This window comes from Gymnoscopelus microlampas, assembly GCF_963454915.1.
Source record: "Gymnoscopelus microlampas genome assembly, chromosome: 16".
NCBI lineage: Eukaryota > Metazoa > Chordata > Actinopteri > Myctophiformes > Myctophidae > Gymnoscopelus > Gymnoscopelus microlampas.
This window is the reverse complement of record NC_139953.1, coordinates 36,336,038-36,352,011: the sequence shown is the minus strand read 5'-3', so window position 1 is coordinate 36,352,011 and position 15,974 is coordinate 36,336,038. Positions and strand designations below refer to the sequence as shown.

General features: G+C 44.4%; 1 protein-coding gene across 4 annotated transcripts in view; it reads left to right on the top strand.

Annotated features, from left to right (window-relative positions):
- Window positions 1-15,974, top strand: part of mdn1 (midasin AAA ATPase 1) — a 122,260-nt gene that overhangs the window by 47,485 nt on the left and 58,801 nt on the right. For 2 of the 4 annotated variants that reach the window (XM_084083172.1, XM_084083171.1), the window contains exons 40-60: window positions 440-628; window positions 825-914; window positions 1,473-1,736; window positions 3,166-3,424; window positions 4,096-4,255; window positions 4,436-4,552; window positions 5,120-5,328; window positions 6,060-6,208; window positions 6,884-7,083; window positions 8,380-8,603; window positions 9,136-9,249; window positions 9,594-9,723; window positions 10,195-10,301; window positions 11,017-11,150; window positions 12,063-12,229; window positions 12,913-13,033; window positions 13,374-13,587; window positions 13,786-14,032; window positions 14,551-14,674; window positions 14,850-15,014; window positions 15,550-15,764. In XM_084083172.1, coding sequence (XP_083939298.1) covers window positions 440-628; window positions 825-914; window positions 1,473-1,736; window positions 3,166-3,424; window positions 4,096-4,255; window positions 4,436-4,552; window positions 5,120-5,328; window positions 6,060-6,208; window positions 6,884-7,083; window positions 8,380-8,603; window positions 9,136-9,249; window positions 9,594-9,723; window positions 10,195-10,301; window positions 11,017-11,150; window positions 12,063-12,229; window positions 12,913-13,033; window positions 13,374-13,587; window positions 13,786-14,032; window positions 14,551-14,674; window positions 14,850-15,014; window positions 15,550-15,764 — 3,599 coding nt within the window. Of the gene's footprint in view, window positions 1-439; window positions 629-824; window positions 915-1,472; window positions 1,737-3,165; window positions 3,425-4,095; window positions 4,256-4,435; window positions 4,553-5,119; window positions 5,329-6,059; window positions 6,209-6,883; window positions 7,084-8,352; window positions 8,604-9,135; window positions 9,250-9,593; window positions 9,724-10,194; window positions 10,302-11,016; window positions 11,151-12,062; window positions 12,230-12,912; window positions 13,034-13,373; window positions 13,588-13,785; window positions 14,033-14,550; window positions 14,675-14,849; window positions 15,015-15,549; window positions 15,765-15,974 lie in introns of all 4 variants that reach the window. The other 2 variants (XM_084083170.1, XM_084083169.1) reach the window with 1 other exon arrangement.

Below are 15,974 nucleotides of genomic sequence, written 5' to 3'. Positions count from 1 at the left end.
GAATACAGACGTGCCTTGAGATTAGACTTGCTCATTGGTGTGCCTTGAACACATTTTCTTTTTAAACAACTGAGATAGAGCAGCAGAGAGTGAAACGGTGACCAGACACGTTCCACCTCCATTTTTTTAAGGTACGGTTAGAGATCAGACCAGAGACCAGAAGACCTTTGCTGCGTGTCACCCCCCCATCTCTCCCCATTTCCTGTCAGCCTACTTTCCTATCAATAAAGGCAGAAAAAGCCCCAAAAATATATTGTAAGAGGCATAAAAATGTCGATCCATTCAACAACGTTTTCAATGCTCTGCTGTAAAGCCTGATTTAGACTTATACAAAAATAGCCGTTCGACAAGCTCACAACTTGTATTCTTATTATTTGTTGAAAGATACGGCAAGCATAAACTCATGCATAACTCTTGTGTTCCCGTCTACCTCCACCAGCTCATTCAGGAGGTGTCTACGGAGAGGAAATGGGGCCAGAGAGGAGGTCCCTGGGAGTTCAACCTGCGCGACATGTTCCGCTGGTGTCAGCTGATGCAGGCCGACCAATCGCCAGGGTTCTTCAACCCGGGGCAGCACGTGGGCCTGGTGTACGCAGACAGGATGAGGACGGAGGCGGACAAAGCTCAGGTACAATGATTTATGACAAACTCTTGAATTATATTGATGTCGCAGAGGTTTTAGGTCACCTGTTAATTAAATATAACCAATGATTTATTAAGGATAGGTCTTACTTTTCAGGATTCAAATTAAAACATGGCAAAAGTAGTAGATCTGCAAGCTCAAAACGTGTCGCTTTGCGTTTAAAAACCTCTTTCCCTCCCAGGTGTTGTCTGTGTTCAAGAAGATCTTTGGAGAGGACTCTGAACCCTACACAGGCTCCAGACAGTTCCACATCACGCCCCTCAATCTGCAGGTCTGTCACGGTCCTCAAACTTCCCTAAGGGCCACGTGTTTTCACTGTACTATCCCAGTTTAACACCTCTTTACACTGAAGGCATTTACAGTATGCCCTCAGCCATTACGTGGGGAAAGCCAACATCTTAACCACTAAGCCAAAGGGAGTTCCTTATAGCTTGGGGGAGATATTAGAATATCAGGCTGAGGTTGTGAGCCACTCTGCTACACTCGCCCCCCCTTTGACTTCCTCCCACGGGGAAACCCGATCCGGGTCACGGCACCATTGTAACGCCCGGGATTTGAACCCGGGTCTCCGGGCCAATCAAGCCAATCAACATCTTAACCACCAAGCCAAAGGGAATTCCCTTATAGCTTGGGGGAGATATTAGACTTTCTGGCCATCAGGCTGAGGTTGTGCCCACTCTGCTACACTAGTAGTACCGCTGCCTTGTACTTGTTCTCTACCGTTGCACGTATCGATGTTTCTTCCCTTCTGCTGTGCTGCTATGACGACTGATTTTCCTGTGCCATTAATATTGTTGTAAATGGGGCAAATCTCGTTTGCCCCTTGCAGGTGGGTTTCTCAGTCCTCCAACGCAGCGGCGGCGCCCCCGTGGCCCTGGACCCTCCCCTGTCCATCACGCACCAGGCCCTCCATCCCCTGGAGTCCCTGATGAAGTGTGTGGAGATGGGCTGGATGTCCATCCTGGTGGGCCCCACGGCCAGCGGCAAGACCAGCCTGGTCAGGCTTCTGGCTCTGTTGACGGGCCACCGTCTGAGGGTCATGGCCATGAACAGTGCCATGGACACCACCGAGCTGCTGGGAGGTTTTGAACAGGTATTGTACATACTGTCAAAAAAAAATTAAGTATTATTAACACATCCACTGCCAGGCCCGTAGTCCTACGGGCCGTTAAATCCAACCGTTAACTGCCGTTCCCGTAGTCCTACGGGGCGGGTGTTTTCCCATGTTAAATCGTGCAGGTGCAGATTCCGGATTTTTTTTGCACTTCCGGTTTCGAAGGGGGCGGACCGGAAACGAAATAATACTGTTTCCGGTTTTTGTCCCGCCTCCGCTTCCTGTCTAGCGATCAACTTTGGACGCCATTATCTCGGCTTGTTGATTTTTCTCTCCGCATCCCCCATTGTAGCGTTTTGCTCTCGTTCTCCAAAACGGAGTGTCGGATCGCGGCACGGTTTCCAGTGTTTTGTTCCGTCGGGTCCCGTGTTTGTGTCGAACCAAATGAACGCGGATTTTTAACGGATTTAGCGGGGCCTATGACGGAATCAAAAAAACAAAAAAGGTAAGAAATAGCTTGGCACTACGATGGACGTTCTGAGATTAGCCGTTGGCAGTGGATGTGTTAACACATTGAGTGCGGGTTTTAAAACAGGGTACAGTTAGTGCCTGGATTTTTAACCATTTTTGAACCCTTTTCAAGTAGTCACAAAATATTTTCAGTGATCACCGTCCTCACGGTGATCCCCTCATTACACACACAGGGGTCTCGTACAATCGGGGGAAAAAACATTAGGTAATCCGTTCCATAGTTGCAGGCAGTTGAAAATAGTCGAAAATAGTCAAAAATACATAGTAAAAAAGAAAGCCGAGATACAGGCTTTTGAAGTCATAAGTTAACCAGGAAGTGGATTGGAGTCTAAATCTTAGAAAAATTATATCTCCTGGTGCTGTGAAGGAAAAAAAAGATATATATTTTTTTTTCCAAAAACGGTCATAACCGTTTTTGGCACTCCTCGTTTGGATTATGAAAAACGGTCCGGACCGGTCTGTTAACGCATTTACTGTCAAGATTTTTTCAGAACAGTCTGAGTCTTTTTGAGCATTTTTACTAAACTTTCAAGAGCCACAGAATATTTGGCTCCTGGACGATCGACACATGAGTGTCGCAAAAAACGGAGGAGTGTCTCTGCTTCCGGGGGAAAAAAGCGTGTCACCGCGACCCTCCTTTCTTTAGTTATTGGCTGTTTAATATAGCTTGTTCTCGCCAAAAACACAAAAAAACAACAACATCCAACATAAGATCGGAAGAGGCTGGGTTTGTTGTGATCGCGTTATTTCCGGGTATAATCTTCTCCGGAAGTCATAGGATCACTCATAGGTTGGCGACGAGCACCATCTAACATAAACACTGAAAACACTGTTTTGACGTGTTACACGTCAATGGCACTGAATGAGTTAATATCAATAGACAGGGACTCATTTTTGCAAACCTCAGTGTTCATAATGACTTCTGGATTCTCTCCAGGTGGACATCATGCGACCCTGGCAGCAGGTGCTGGAGAGCGTCATCTACATCGTGGCCATGGTGACGCGGCGCGGCCTGATGTCGCTGGACGGCGGCATCCAGGACACGGAGTTCCTGCTGAAGACCTGGGGCCTGTTCTGCCGCTGGCTGAAGGGGCAGGAGAGGACGGGCGCCACGGTCAACTCCGAGGCCCTCAACAAGCTGGAGGTCATCATCCTGCTGCTGCAGAAACTCAACACCAAGCTGAAGGTGTTCACAGGTGAGGAGGAGGACACTCAACTCGTACACCTACCGGTCCATGTCACATTCACGTTCGATCTGAGAGACATCGTCCCACTACTAAAAGCAGGGTTGCCTTTTCTGGGCGGATGGGGGGGAAAATCAATGCCTCTGCTTTTGATATCCCCACTCTGGTCATACATTGTTGCGGTCGGTGGGATTTACATGTTTTATCTCTGCTTCTGATCAAAACAAAGCCGAGACGTGCACATCCACACCCAAGCGAACTCTCATATTTCAAAGTCTGTACATCATTTAATTCTTGTTCTTCAGTAGGGACGATATGAACATTTCATGTCACGATTATTGTGACCAAAATAATTGCGATTTACAATATTATTGTGATAATCAAAATATGCTTAAAACTCTTAAAATGCCACTTTTGTTAACCAGTTGAACCCCAGCATCCATAGTCTGGGGTGGAACATTTAATAAATCTACAAGCTCACAACGCGTGGAGTTGCGACCGTTGCGATGCGTTGTGAGCTTGTAGATCGGCTATTTTTGGCAAAGAGATTTAGAGAGTGAAAAAAAGACTGATCCCAGTGTATGATGGAGGACAATTTCACAATAAATTAAAATCTCTGCTATACGATTATTGTGAGCGTTTTCTATCACGATAACGATTATCGTCCCATCCCTATTCTTCAGACATGTCCAAGCTGCAGATGGACTTTACTCTGCTCAAGGAGCGTCTGGCCCAGCTGGAGGACGGCTGGACCAACGGAGGCTTCGAGTGGCTGGACGGCATGCTGGTCCAAGCCCTGCAGGCCGGAGACTGGCTGCTCATGGACAACGTTAACTTCTGCAGGTGAGGAAATGCCATCGGTTGGTTAGATCAGTGGTTCTCAAAATTCTTCAAATTCAAAATTAATATGTATGTGGCTACGGACCCCCATCTGAAAATATTTTGTGCCAGGGACCACCATTCAAGATTTGTCTTTTGAAGTTACGTTTTTTGAACTCACTACGTTTGTTTGTTTGTGTTCAGCCCCTCTGTCCTGGATCGCCTAAATGCACTGCTGGAGCCCGGTGGATCGCTGACCATCAACGAACGCGGCGTCATTGACGGAACCACGCCCAAAGTCACCCCACATCCCAACTTCAGGTAGCAAGCAAACTCATTGCAGCTAGATTGCCTCGTGGGCACGAAATAGACTTGTTATGAACATGAAATGTCCGAAGAATGGTTACCAGTAGTGGTGACTGGTGAGGGACAAAATGTTTGTTTGAAATAGAATACTCCGCGTACTGATATGTCAGTGGAAATCAAAAAAATAAATATAGGGTTTAACACAGTGGAGAAAATCTAACAAACCTATGCCTACTGCTTTGAAAACCAATCCTGATACCGTCCAATATGAAAGCCTTTGCATTGTTTCTGCTACTTTTAGTCCCTACATGGAATTTACAGTAGACTTCATCAGACGTATTCCATAGGCAGAGATCTATGATCGTCTGGCCATACGAGACTAGAAAAAGAAACGCTAATGACATCCTTCCTCACAGATTGTATTATGGAAGTGTTCAAATCATCAAGGAGACTTTTACCAGCTAGATGTTGTAATTGAAACCAGGACCTAGAACTATAGAAACAGCCTCTATGAATGGCATTCTCCCTCCACTCTGTGACTGTGACAGCTCTTTTATGGTTGTGATACTTGTCATCGTGCAGATTGTTTCTGACCATGGACCCTGTTCACGGAGAGATCTCCAGAGCCATGAGGAACAGAGGGGTGGAGATCTACATCCCTGGGGAACACGAGGGGGTGTGCTGGGACACATTGGACCTGAAGACGGTGCTCCACACCGCCGGGCTGATCGGCGACTGCGTGTGCGACCTACTCATCGAAATCCATAGAGGCATCAAAGCTGCTATTTGGGGTAAGCACTGGCACGTTTGTTTATTTATTTTGTTATGTTATGTCCTGCCTCGATCGCTCCCATTCGGGACAATAACATTTTGAACTTCGACTTTGAAGACAAGTGTCATCCCCTGTATTAGTGTTGATTTTGACATCAAATTTTTATGTAGTTTTTGTCATAGTCTTTTGAATAAAATTCCATTTAGTTTTAGTAATATTTGAGTCACCTGAAATGTTTTAGTTTTTGTCTAGTTTTAGTCGACTAAATATCAGTTTATAGTCGACTAAATCTACAGTTGATTTAGTCAACTAAAATAGTATTTTGGCAATGCGTTGATGGCGTCGTAATGGGTGATTTTACATTTGATTGCATGCTGAAAATAGCCGATCTACAAGCTCACAACGTGTTGCACTGCGATGCGTTGTGAGCTTGTAGATCTGCTATTTTCAAAGCGCAACACTCGAGCACACCCAAACATAAAATGACTTGTCTTAGTTCTACTGGATCTCTTCTCCACTCATCCCTCATTACATTTTTAGTCTAGTTTTTATTTGTTGACGAAATTGTCTATATTTAGTCTTAGCTATAGTCGTCGTAGCTCAGTTTTTATTTAGTTTTAGTCAGTGAAAAAGGGTAGTTCCAACATTTTTCGTCATAGTTCTAGTCGACGAAATCAACACTGCCCTGTAGCCCTCCCTCTCATACCTGACTCCCTCTAAAAGTAAAAACCCTCTCCCTCTCTCTTCCAGACTCCCCTGCCTCATGTGTGGCATCGCTCCTTCACGCGGCTGCCCTGCTGTCATGCCAGCTCCAGAGAGGTGTGGACTTGCCCAGTGCCCTGCAGCATGCCTGTGGAGAGGCCTACTCCCTCTGCCAACGCACCACTGCCAGTCAAAGGGTAACCAGCATGACCTTATCAATAGATATGTTATGTGGACATTATGTGCATTCATTGGGTACTCTTGCATAAGCTAATCTAAGGTCAAGCTGCTAAGATCAAATGGTAATGTTAATGCCCATCTTGAATTAATGTCTCAGTCCTTCAGTCAAACAATACTACTGAACTGAACAAGCATAACTAAAGTCAAGAATGATGTTTAACTCATACAAACTTTAACCGTTATTTTATACTTGGGCTATTCAAAAATAGCAGATATACAAGCTCATAGCACTGCTGCGCTATGAGCTTGTAGATCTGCTATTGTTGAAAAACCGTGATTCTTTTTTTGCAAATCTTTGAATATATATATTTTTTAAAGGGAACAAAACTCAAATCTTTGCTTCTGGGGGTCCCTGGAACAACATATTTTGAGATGGGGGTCCGCGACCGAATACATATAATGTTTCCTTGACATGAAAAAGTTGGAGCACCACTGATATAGTAACAAACGTTTTTATCAGAAAACTGTTAGGATTTAGAAGACATTTTGTAGAATTGTAACCTCAGGCCTTAATGGGTTAACACAATAACCGGTCCAAATCCAAATGAAAAACATGCATTGTGCAGAATGTGGTTCTTGGTAGAGTAGTGCTAATAATAATAAAACCCTGCACGGTGTGTCCGTCCGCACAGCAAGCCCAGCAGGTGATCGAGCAGCACCTCGCCATCCTGGACACAGAGGACTGGGGCAGTGGGCTGCTGTGTGCTGGCGTGTGGCCCGACGGCTTTCCCTCGGCACTGCTCTCCACCGAGGACTCCTGCTTCTCCTCCGTCCTCCGAGACGGACAGGTCCTCTCCTTCTGTCTCAACACACTCAGCCTGCAGGGCAAGAGGTACGTGTTGAAAATGTATACGCTGTACTTTGTTTTCCTCCTTCCTTCCTTCCTATACAGTCAAATCCATTGTTTTCGTTCAAAGACGCAATCCATAACATTCATGTCCTATGCTGGGTTCGGCTGAGCTAATATAGAAAGCCTATCTGGCCATAGGATAAATTGCGTTATGTGCTTCGTGCAATAACACAGTAGTGGTCCTAGTCCTATCCGACCACAGGATCTAAATGTATCAATATAAGAGCAAGGGAGACCAACTACAACCACTGTCGCTTAATTATATTAATTGGCTCTGCAGCCAGTGCCAGCGTTTTTGAGCATTTCTGCTAACCTTTCAAGAGCCACAGAATATTTCGCTCCAGGACGATCGACACACAGAGTGTCGCAAAAGACGGAGGAGTGTCTCTGCTTCCATCGAAGTAAAAAAAGCGTGTCACCGCGACCCTCCGTTCTTTAGTTATTGGCTGTTGAATATAGCCAGGGGTGCACATAACTGGTGCGCTGGTGCGCAGGTGCGCATGCGCACCCAAAATAAATAATGCGCACCACATCAGACGACGCGAGGCACTTTTGCGTACCAACAGCTGGGACAGGAATTTCCAAGCTTTTATTTTTTAGAAAAAATAAAAAATAAAAGCCTGGAGAACGAGGACACATGCTGCACGTGATTGTGTCAGTGTCTCGCATCGCCTCGCACGCAGCCAGCTGCACGTGATTGTGTGAGTGTCTCGCATCGCCTCGCATTGCCTGCTGCACGCAGCCAGCAGCGGCTGTTAGAGGCACTTGTCACCGATGATGAACGCACCGTAATGGTGCAAAATATGCCGTGAACGTCCAAATCTGGCGGATAAAAGCAGCGCAGCACAGGGCACCAACCTTGGGGGCTTCACCAAACGGCGTGAGAAAAAAAAACGGCCAAAATCGGCGGAATTTGGAAGCAGACCGTCCTTTTTTCTCGAGCGGCACCGTGCTGAATTGGACGGCATTGGACGGCACTGGGTTTGTTGTGATCATGTTATTTCCGGGTTTACTCTTCTCCGGAAGTCATAGGATCACTCATAGGTTGTCGAAGAGCGCCATCTAGCGTTAACATTGAAAACACTCTTTTGATGTGTTCCGCGTCATTGGCACTCTGGGCTTTGCACTGAATGACCTACCATACAGATTGGTCAAAATATTATTTTATTCACACATTTGTTTTATGGATTCCAGCTTTATCACTGAGAGTGTACACATGCATGAATTAACACTGAGGATCTTCCTGTGTAGTAGCCTAACCAATGGCATTTTGCTCAGGAATCGTCCGCTCAGCCTGACCGACCTGCAGAGGGCGATGCAGAGCAGCAGCGTCCACGACGGCCTGGTGTTCTCCGGAGGCGTGGTGGACCTGGAGGACGGTGACGCCCTGCGCCTCATCCCCACCGCCGTGCGCCTGCTCACTGAGAGAGCCTCCCACGGGGACTGGATCCTCCGCAGCAACTGGCTCTCTCACCTGGGCAAGAGCTACAAATACGCCCCCGGTTGGTTCACTTGTCTATTGATTATTATAACAGCCCTATATAAATGTAGGCCATTAGAAAATAGCAATAGAATTTTTTATCAATTTTACACATAAAAAAACTTGTGAAATGGGACATTCTGCATAAAGACTACTTTTGGTACTTTAAGTACATTTTGATGCCTGTACTTTTGTACTTTAACTCAAGTAAATGTAGAATTCCAGACTTGAAGTATTGATACTTTTACAGTACTTAAGTAAAGAATGTGAGTACTTTTTCCACCACTGTTATTTTCTTGCCAATTATTCTATGGATTTTTTTATCGATTTATTATTTGAATTATTATTATTTGAGTTAAATTTACTGTTGTAACTAGGATTGTAGAAATTCCTGATTTCCAGGAAAGGTTAATGCTGTCGAAAAGGGCCTTTTGACGTGTTTGTTTACCATGTGAATTCATCATTTTGTTTAGCATGTGTTATGTGATATTCCTTCAGAAAATCATGTATTCATATGAAACCGTAAGATGTGTGACTTACACTAAACGTTGCAGATCCAGCGCTGGTGCAGGTGGAGGCTGGAAACAGAGCTCTGAAGGCTGTGTTCAGTAGCAAGCTCACCGCAAAGGGCAAGTCCCTCACTGAGATACTGCAGCCACACAGCACAGGTAAGACAACTGCCCTTCCCTTGTTGTCTCATGACGATTCTTAAAAAAAAACCCGAAATCTTAACAGTTTTTGTGGAAAAAAAAAAATATATATATTTCAAGATTTTTCCAAAATGGCAGATCTACAAGTTCATGGCGCTGCACCTAGTGCCGCGCCATGAGCTTGTAGATCTGCCATTTTGGAAAAATCTTGAGCTTGTATATCTGCTATTTTTGAATAGCCAAAGAAATCTAAAGTGACACGGATGCGTTCCAGGTCTTAAAGGGATAAACATACCCAGGATGATTTTAAAACAATTTCAAAATAGCTGTCTGTTTAACTTGACCATCTTTGTCATTGTCAGATGAGTACAGGATTCAGGTGGACATGCGTTGGAACAAGCAGTATTTGGACATCCTGGCCAACAAGTGTAACTTTGAGGACGAGGAGAGGTACACGGAGTTTGCGGAGGAACTGAACGCTGTCGCCAACCGGTACGCTGGCCTCCAATCAATTTCTCATTTATTACAGTCATCTGTAGAGCCATTTTGCCGTCCAAAATGATTTACACTGCTGCATTAGAATGAGTCAACATTGGTAGTTGTAGAATGACAAATGTTGCAGGTTGCCTAATAAAATGTTCTGCAAAGTCCTGGAACATCTGGAACAATATTTTTTCATAATCATTTCCAATTGCAGTGAATTTTTTAAAACATCTGATAAAGTCAAAAGGAAGCTATTTTTATGTACTGAAACATGAATGTACTTTTTTTTTTAGTTTTAGACTTGCTAGATTTTAATTAATACATTGTTTTGCCAACAATAATTTTCCGCTGGTGGTGCTACAGTATAATCTATTTAACAGGCATTATTGCTTAACTGCTGTTATAATCACTGACCAAATGCTGTCAATAAGTTAAGACCTGGTAAAAGTATGGATTTTGATATGGAAATTTGTTTTCTAGAATTGTTCTGATGATGGAGAGAGAGGAGAGGTCAGTCATCTGCACCTGTGCTATTAATCTGTCAGCACAAAACTGTGCACTCAGACTGGCCACGGCCTTCAGCAAAGGTAGGATCATCCACACACTCCACATAGATATATAATAAGAGTGTTCTGGTTTCATGCATGCATATCAAGTCAAATTGGGTTAGATGTTGCTTTTCCCCCCAGGCATCTAGAATGGCATGCAATGAGGCTGAGCAATCTTTCTAATCTAAACACTTATCTAGTCTCTCAAGCCAGCCTATCGCTTCCACAATCTTCAAATACGACACAGACGGTCTGTAATTCCACCTGGTAAAAGTTGAGAACAGGAAGCTGTCATTTTCCAGACCAGAAGAGTGTTTGACCAATCATGACACAGTTTTGTTCTCTGAAATGTATTTTAAAATATCTTCTAAGATATTTCACAATATCATTTTCAGAGCTTCAAAAGTACAGACAATTAGGTGGAAGCATTTGTAAATTGTGGAAGCCAACACGTCTGTCTAGACTGAGTTTATCCAAACTCCTTTTAAAGTGAGGTTCCTAACCATGACAGGGTTAGTACCATGCATTAGACTGGAAATTAAATTTACAGTATTATGTAGTATTAGTGCTATTCTGTACCGATAAAGCAACACAGAGCTACATAGTACACAGAAACCCCAAATGAACTGGGTTCCTTGAAATTAAAGAAGTGAACCACTGCTCTACGTAGACAATACCACCGGAGAGTGAAGCTAGCGCAGTGTCTTCTGTCTTCGTATAAGGCAAGGCATCATGTTGCGTTTTTCCATCACAGGGACTATGGACATCGGCCACCTGCCTCACCCGGTGCTGATGCATCTGCGAACCTTCTTTGACCTGTGGGACAACTTCACTCTGCAGGCCATCCAGACCGGACTGCCCCACATCTCAGACCACATCATGTTTGAGGTGAACCCACTGTCCTCGTCAAGTCACATTGGGTCGGATCTGATTCTGATTTCACATTCATTGCTTCAACATTCTAAAGAATTTAGCCGTAGTAATAGTTTACATTAGCCCATTAAGACCTGGAACGCATCTTTTTGATTTGAGCTAAAAAGCATTATTTTACACTTTGGCTATTCAAAAATAGCAGATCGACAAGATCATAGCGTGGCACCGAGTGCCGCGCTACGAGCTTGTAGATCTGCTATTTTTGAGAAATCTTGAAAATGTGTGCAAATCTTGTAATATAACATTTTTAACTCGAATCTTTGCTTCTCGGGGGTCCCTGGAACAAAATATTTTGAGATAGGGGTCGGCGGCCAAATACATATCATTTCGGGGGTCCTTGACATGAAAAGGTTTGAGCACCACTGAACTTGTGAAAACATACGTTTTTTTTCAGAATACTGTTGGGATTTAGAAAACATTTGTAGAATCGGCCTCAGGTCTTAATGGGTTAACCGCTTTCAGCCAGGTGTCCTGATTTGGGGTATGTCATTATAGGCAAAAATCAAAAAAAAGGAAAATAATTTAAAAAATTTAAGAAAACATTTTTTTTTATTTTATTTTGTAGGTGCATTGTGTGCTTGTATATGGGCTTTTTTTTCTGTGAATTGTCATACAACAGAAGAATATAGGGCTTGACAAATTTTACCTTGGCATCCCAATTTTGAGTACCGGTATGTCATTATAAGCGGGTAAACAATTTTGAAAATGTTTCAAAAACAGCAGATCTTGTAGATCAGCTTTTAGCTTGTTGATCAGACATTTTCAAAATAATGTAGCATTTTTTTGTGGTTGTCATGTTTAAATGGTTCTGTCGGTTTAGTGGTTAAACATGTGTATAATATGTGCATATACCGTATGTCTTTACAGATCCTGCAGCTGCTCCAGTGGCGGGACAGGTTCTGGGACGTGTGCAACACTCTGCCAGCTGACTCCCAGGGCGTGTCCATCCTGTCCCTGCACTGGCAGTGGGTTCAGAAACACCTCATCCTCAGGCTGGCCGGGCTGCTGCTCGGAGACGGCGCTGCCACCTTCGAGTAAAAGCCTTTTTTAATGCTTTCTATTGCTGTAGTTCTCAAAGTGTTTTATTTAAGGGACCCCCATAACCCTTGAGAGTGTACAAATGGAACCAAATGGACCTGTAAGTTCCATTTGTACACTCTCAGAGTTACAGACCTGTAAGGGTCCATTTGGAACCCCTTAGGAGCCCTGAGGGTTACTGGACTCCACTTTTAGTACCACTGTATTACTAGATAGTTTCCAATTATTTCAGCCATTTAACCTGGCTGTCTTAAAGGATAATATTTGATCATATTTATGGCTTCAGAATAATATTTCCATTAGTGTGTAAGCGAATATTTTTAACTCAAATCTTTGCTTCTGGGGGTCCCTGGAACAAAATAGTTTGAGATGGAGGTCTGTGGCCAAATACATATCATTTTTTTGACATGAAAACGTTTGAGAACCACTGATATAGCAACATACTGTACGTTTTTCAGAAAACTGTTAGGATTTAGAAGACATTTTCTGAATCGGCCTCGGGTCAATAAAGAGGCTTAACTGTCAGAGCTGCTCCAGTGTCGCCTTCTCGTCTGCTGTTGTGTCCCGCTCCTGTGACGCAACGGACCGGCCTCAAGTTGGCTGAGGCGCAGTGGAACTCGGTTATTAATTGAATTTAGACAGTTATGATGATAATTAACGTTGCAATGTGGCTTTCCAGAGGGCACCAGGAACTGCAGACGGTGTCGGCTGCTATTCAGATGGTGCTGTCTACTCCAGTGTCTGTGGCCACTGCCCTGAAAGGCATCCAGAAGACTTTGGGGAAACCGCTGCCATTCAAGGTAGGGAGGCATTGCATCAACTAGCTAATGATTGTATTGTTTTGTGGTTTATGGTTTTAACCACATGAATCCTTGCATTCCTATTTTGGGGCAAACATTCGCTGAAAATAGCCGGGGTTGTAAATCAATTATTTTCAGCTAATCGATTTGGAGTTTGAAGGACGGAAATGCTAGCGGACCTAGTATAGAGCCCTGGGGGACCCTGATAAATAACCTATACAGGGTTTAATCACTTCAGCCACAGCATCCCTATTCTGGGGGAATTCAGGGATTCATAAACAAAATTATCGATTGAATAATCACTAATTTGTTATTCCCTCTGTCGGTTCCTCTTCTGCAGCTGGAGTCCGTTGCCGACTGTGCGTCGCGGCTGAAGGTCCTGAGCAAAGCGCTGGACGTGAGCAATCTGCGGCTGGACAGCACCTCCACCCAGTACAGACAGGAGCTGGTCCGACTTCAGGGCGCCACGCAGGGGCTGGACACGAAGGAAAGCCTCTTAGAAGCCTGGGGCCTGGTGCTCCTAGCTAACAACCAGCTGGATCCACAGAAGTCTGGTACGTGGGAGGGAGAAGAACGAACATATTACCTGCATAGTATGCATTTCATGAGAGAATGCTGGGCCTTTAGTGTTCAACGTCTTGTAACTGAACACCTTAACGGGTCAATTTGGTTCCATTTATACACTCCTCATAGTTGAGGTGGTCCTTGAAATGAAAAGGTTTGAGAACCACTTTTATCCCCCTCTACTGCAGGTGTCTTAGAGAGGCTGGTGGCCTGCGTAGAGCAGCAGCAGAGTCGAATGAACTCCTGTGGTCTCCTGGAGAAGACGCGTTCGGGAATGCCCATGGAGGAGGAGGCGGGAGAGGTAGCCCTTCCCCCCAGACCGGAGCTGCAGCAGCTGAGACGCAGGGCTCAGATCTGGCCTCTAATGGAGGATCTGGCCGTTCTCAACCAGCTACGACTCAGCGTGGACCTGCTCCATCTGGCTCTCACACAAGGGTACGTCTCGAAAACCATCCCTCTGGCTCTTACATGTTTTTTTGGTTATTTTGATTTGTTTTTCCTGACCACAAATGTTAGGAATGTTATTATAGTCTAGACAGATGCTAGGTTTGATGTTTACCTGGCGTCCTAGTTTCTTTGAAGCACTACATTGTCCTCTTTGGTCTCTCCCTATGCAAATATTTATCTTGTTGATTGTTGTTGTAGAGTTCATGCTTTCTCAGCTTACTCTGATTTCCCACTTGTAAGTCGCTCTGAATAAGGATGTTTGCTACATGCCTAAATTAAAATGTATTGTAAATTGTAAATCTAAACCGTCCTTCTTAGTCGTGCAAATGCTGATTATATGAAAATAACCAAATGCCTACATGTTATTGGCACAATTAAGGTACAATCATACAGGCACATATGTGATACATGTATCTCATATATATGATCAACTCTTAATTGGAACAAATGAAACAGTGTAGTACTTTTGTAAACCAATCAAATTAACCCTGAGCCATCCATCACAGTGACCAAGAGGCTGAGGACGGCTTGCGTCGGGAGCTTTCCAGACACCTCCGCTTCTGCCTGCAGTCTACACCCATGAACGTCAGCCAGCTGCAACCGCTCTGGTTCCTGCTCAGCAGTGACAGGGTCAGTACCAAGAAAAAGTAGTGAGAATAAGCTCACAACGCGGCGCGAAGCGACGCGTTGTGAGCTTATTTTCACTACTTTTTGTAGATCTGCTATTTTCACTAGTTTGGGTCCCGAGTCTTGAGCTAAAACGTTTTAGAACCACTGGTCTAAAGCGATGTGATTTCCTTCTCAGCCGACGGAGGAGCTACAGTTGGTGTGGTGTGAGCTGGTGTCAGAGGCCCTGGCCGCCCTGTGGGGCAGCAGCGTCACCTCTGACCCCGACCGCTGGCTGAAGTGGGACCCCCTGGCTCCTGAACCCCAGATGTCCTCCAAGTCCCACCATGGAACAGATAACATGGTAACTATCGGCCATACAACTAAATATATACTGTATATATACAGTAGGACAGAGGGATGCGAGAAGAGTGGGCACTAAGGAAAAAAGGGCACCTCGATGAAAAATGTGCTATTTTGTGCAAAATGTTTAAAAATAATAATATTTAAAAATGTTCTTTAGTAATGTAAAGTTCACATGATTTGAATGCGCACAGTACATCATTATCAGACTTAAATTTACCCTTAAACCCTCCAAAATGATTGGATTTAAACCTTTTGTAGCAATTATAGAAATATTAGACCTTAAATGTCAAATGTTCAATCGTGAACAGTATGTCAGTATAGTGCTTAGATGAGGTAAACAGAGGCGACCCAGCATTGGCCAATGCAATTTTTCATTTTACATAATGATCAAACTACTTTCAAACCTGGTGTCCCTATTTTGGGCAAATTTCCAAAGTCTTAGCGACAATACCAAATTGACAAGCTCTCAACGAGGCACAATCGCAACGATATAATATGAATTCAGACTAAACCCGGTCCACCTCCCCCTGCAGGGCCCTCCCATGCTGAGTAAAGCGGTGTGGTCGCGCTCCGTGCTGGGAGTGCTGAGCAACAGCGAGACGGGCGGGAAGTGGGACGCCACGGAGACGTCCCTGCTCTCCTCGTCCCACGTCACCCTCGGGGAGTGGAGGGAGAGGGTGCAGCAGCTCCAGGACGTCAGCGCCGTGCTGTGGGACAACATGGCCCTCCCTGCTCTGGCTCCATTCAGGTAAAGACGATGCTAGGTTATTATGGTAAAGTCCCAAGAGCCGGGTGTTTATGCAAAACCTTGGAAGAGCATGGAAAATGAATACAATTTTGTTGAAGGAAAAAAAAAATCAAACTTCATACATGGAAAAATGTATTAAAAATATAGAAATATTTGAAAAAACGAATTATTTGGATCTCGAAATCCACATGGGAACGGCTTAGTTTTTAT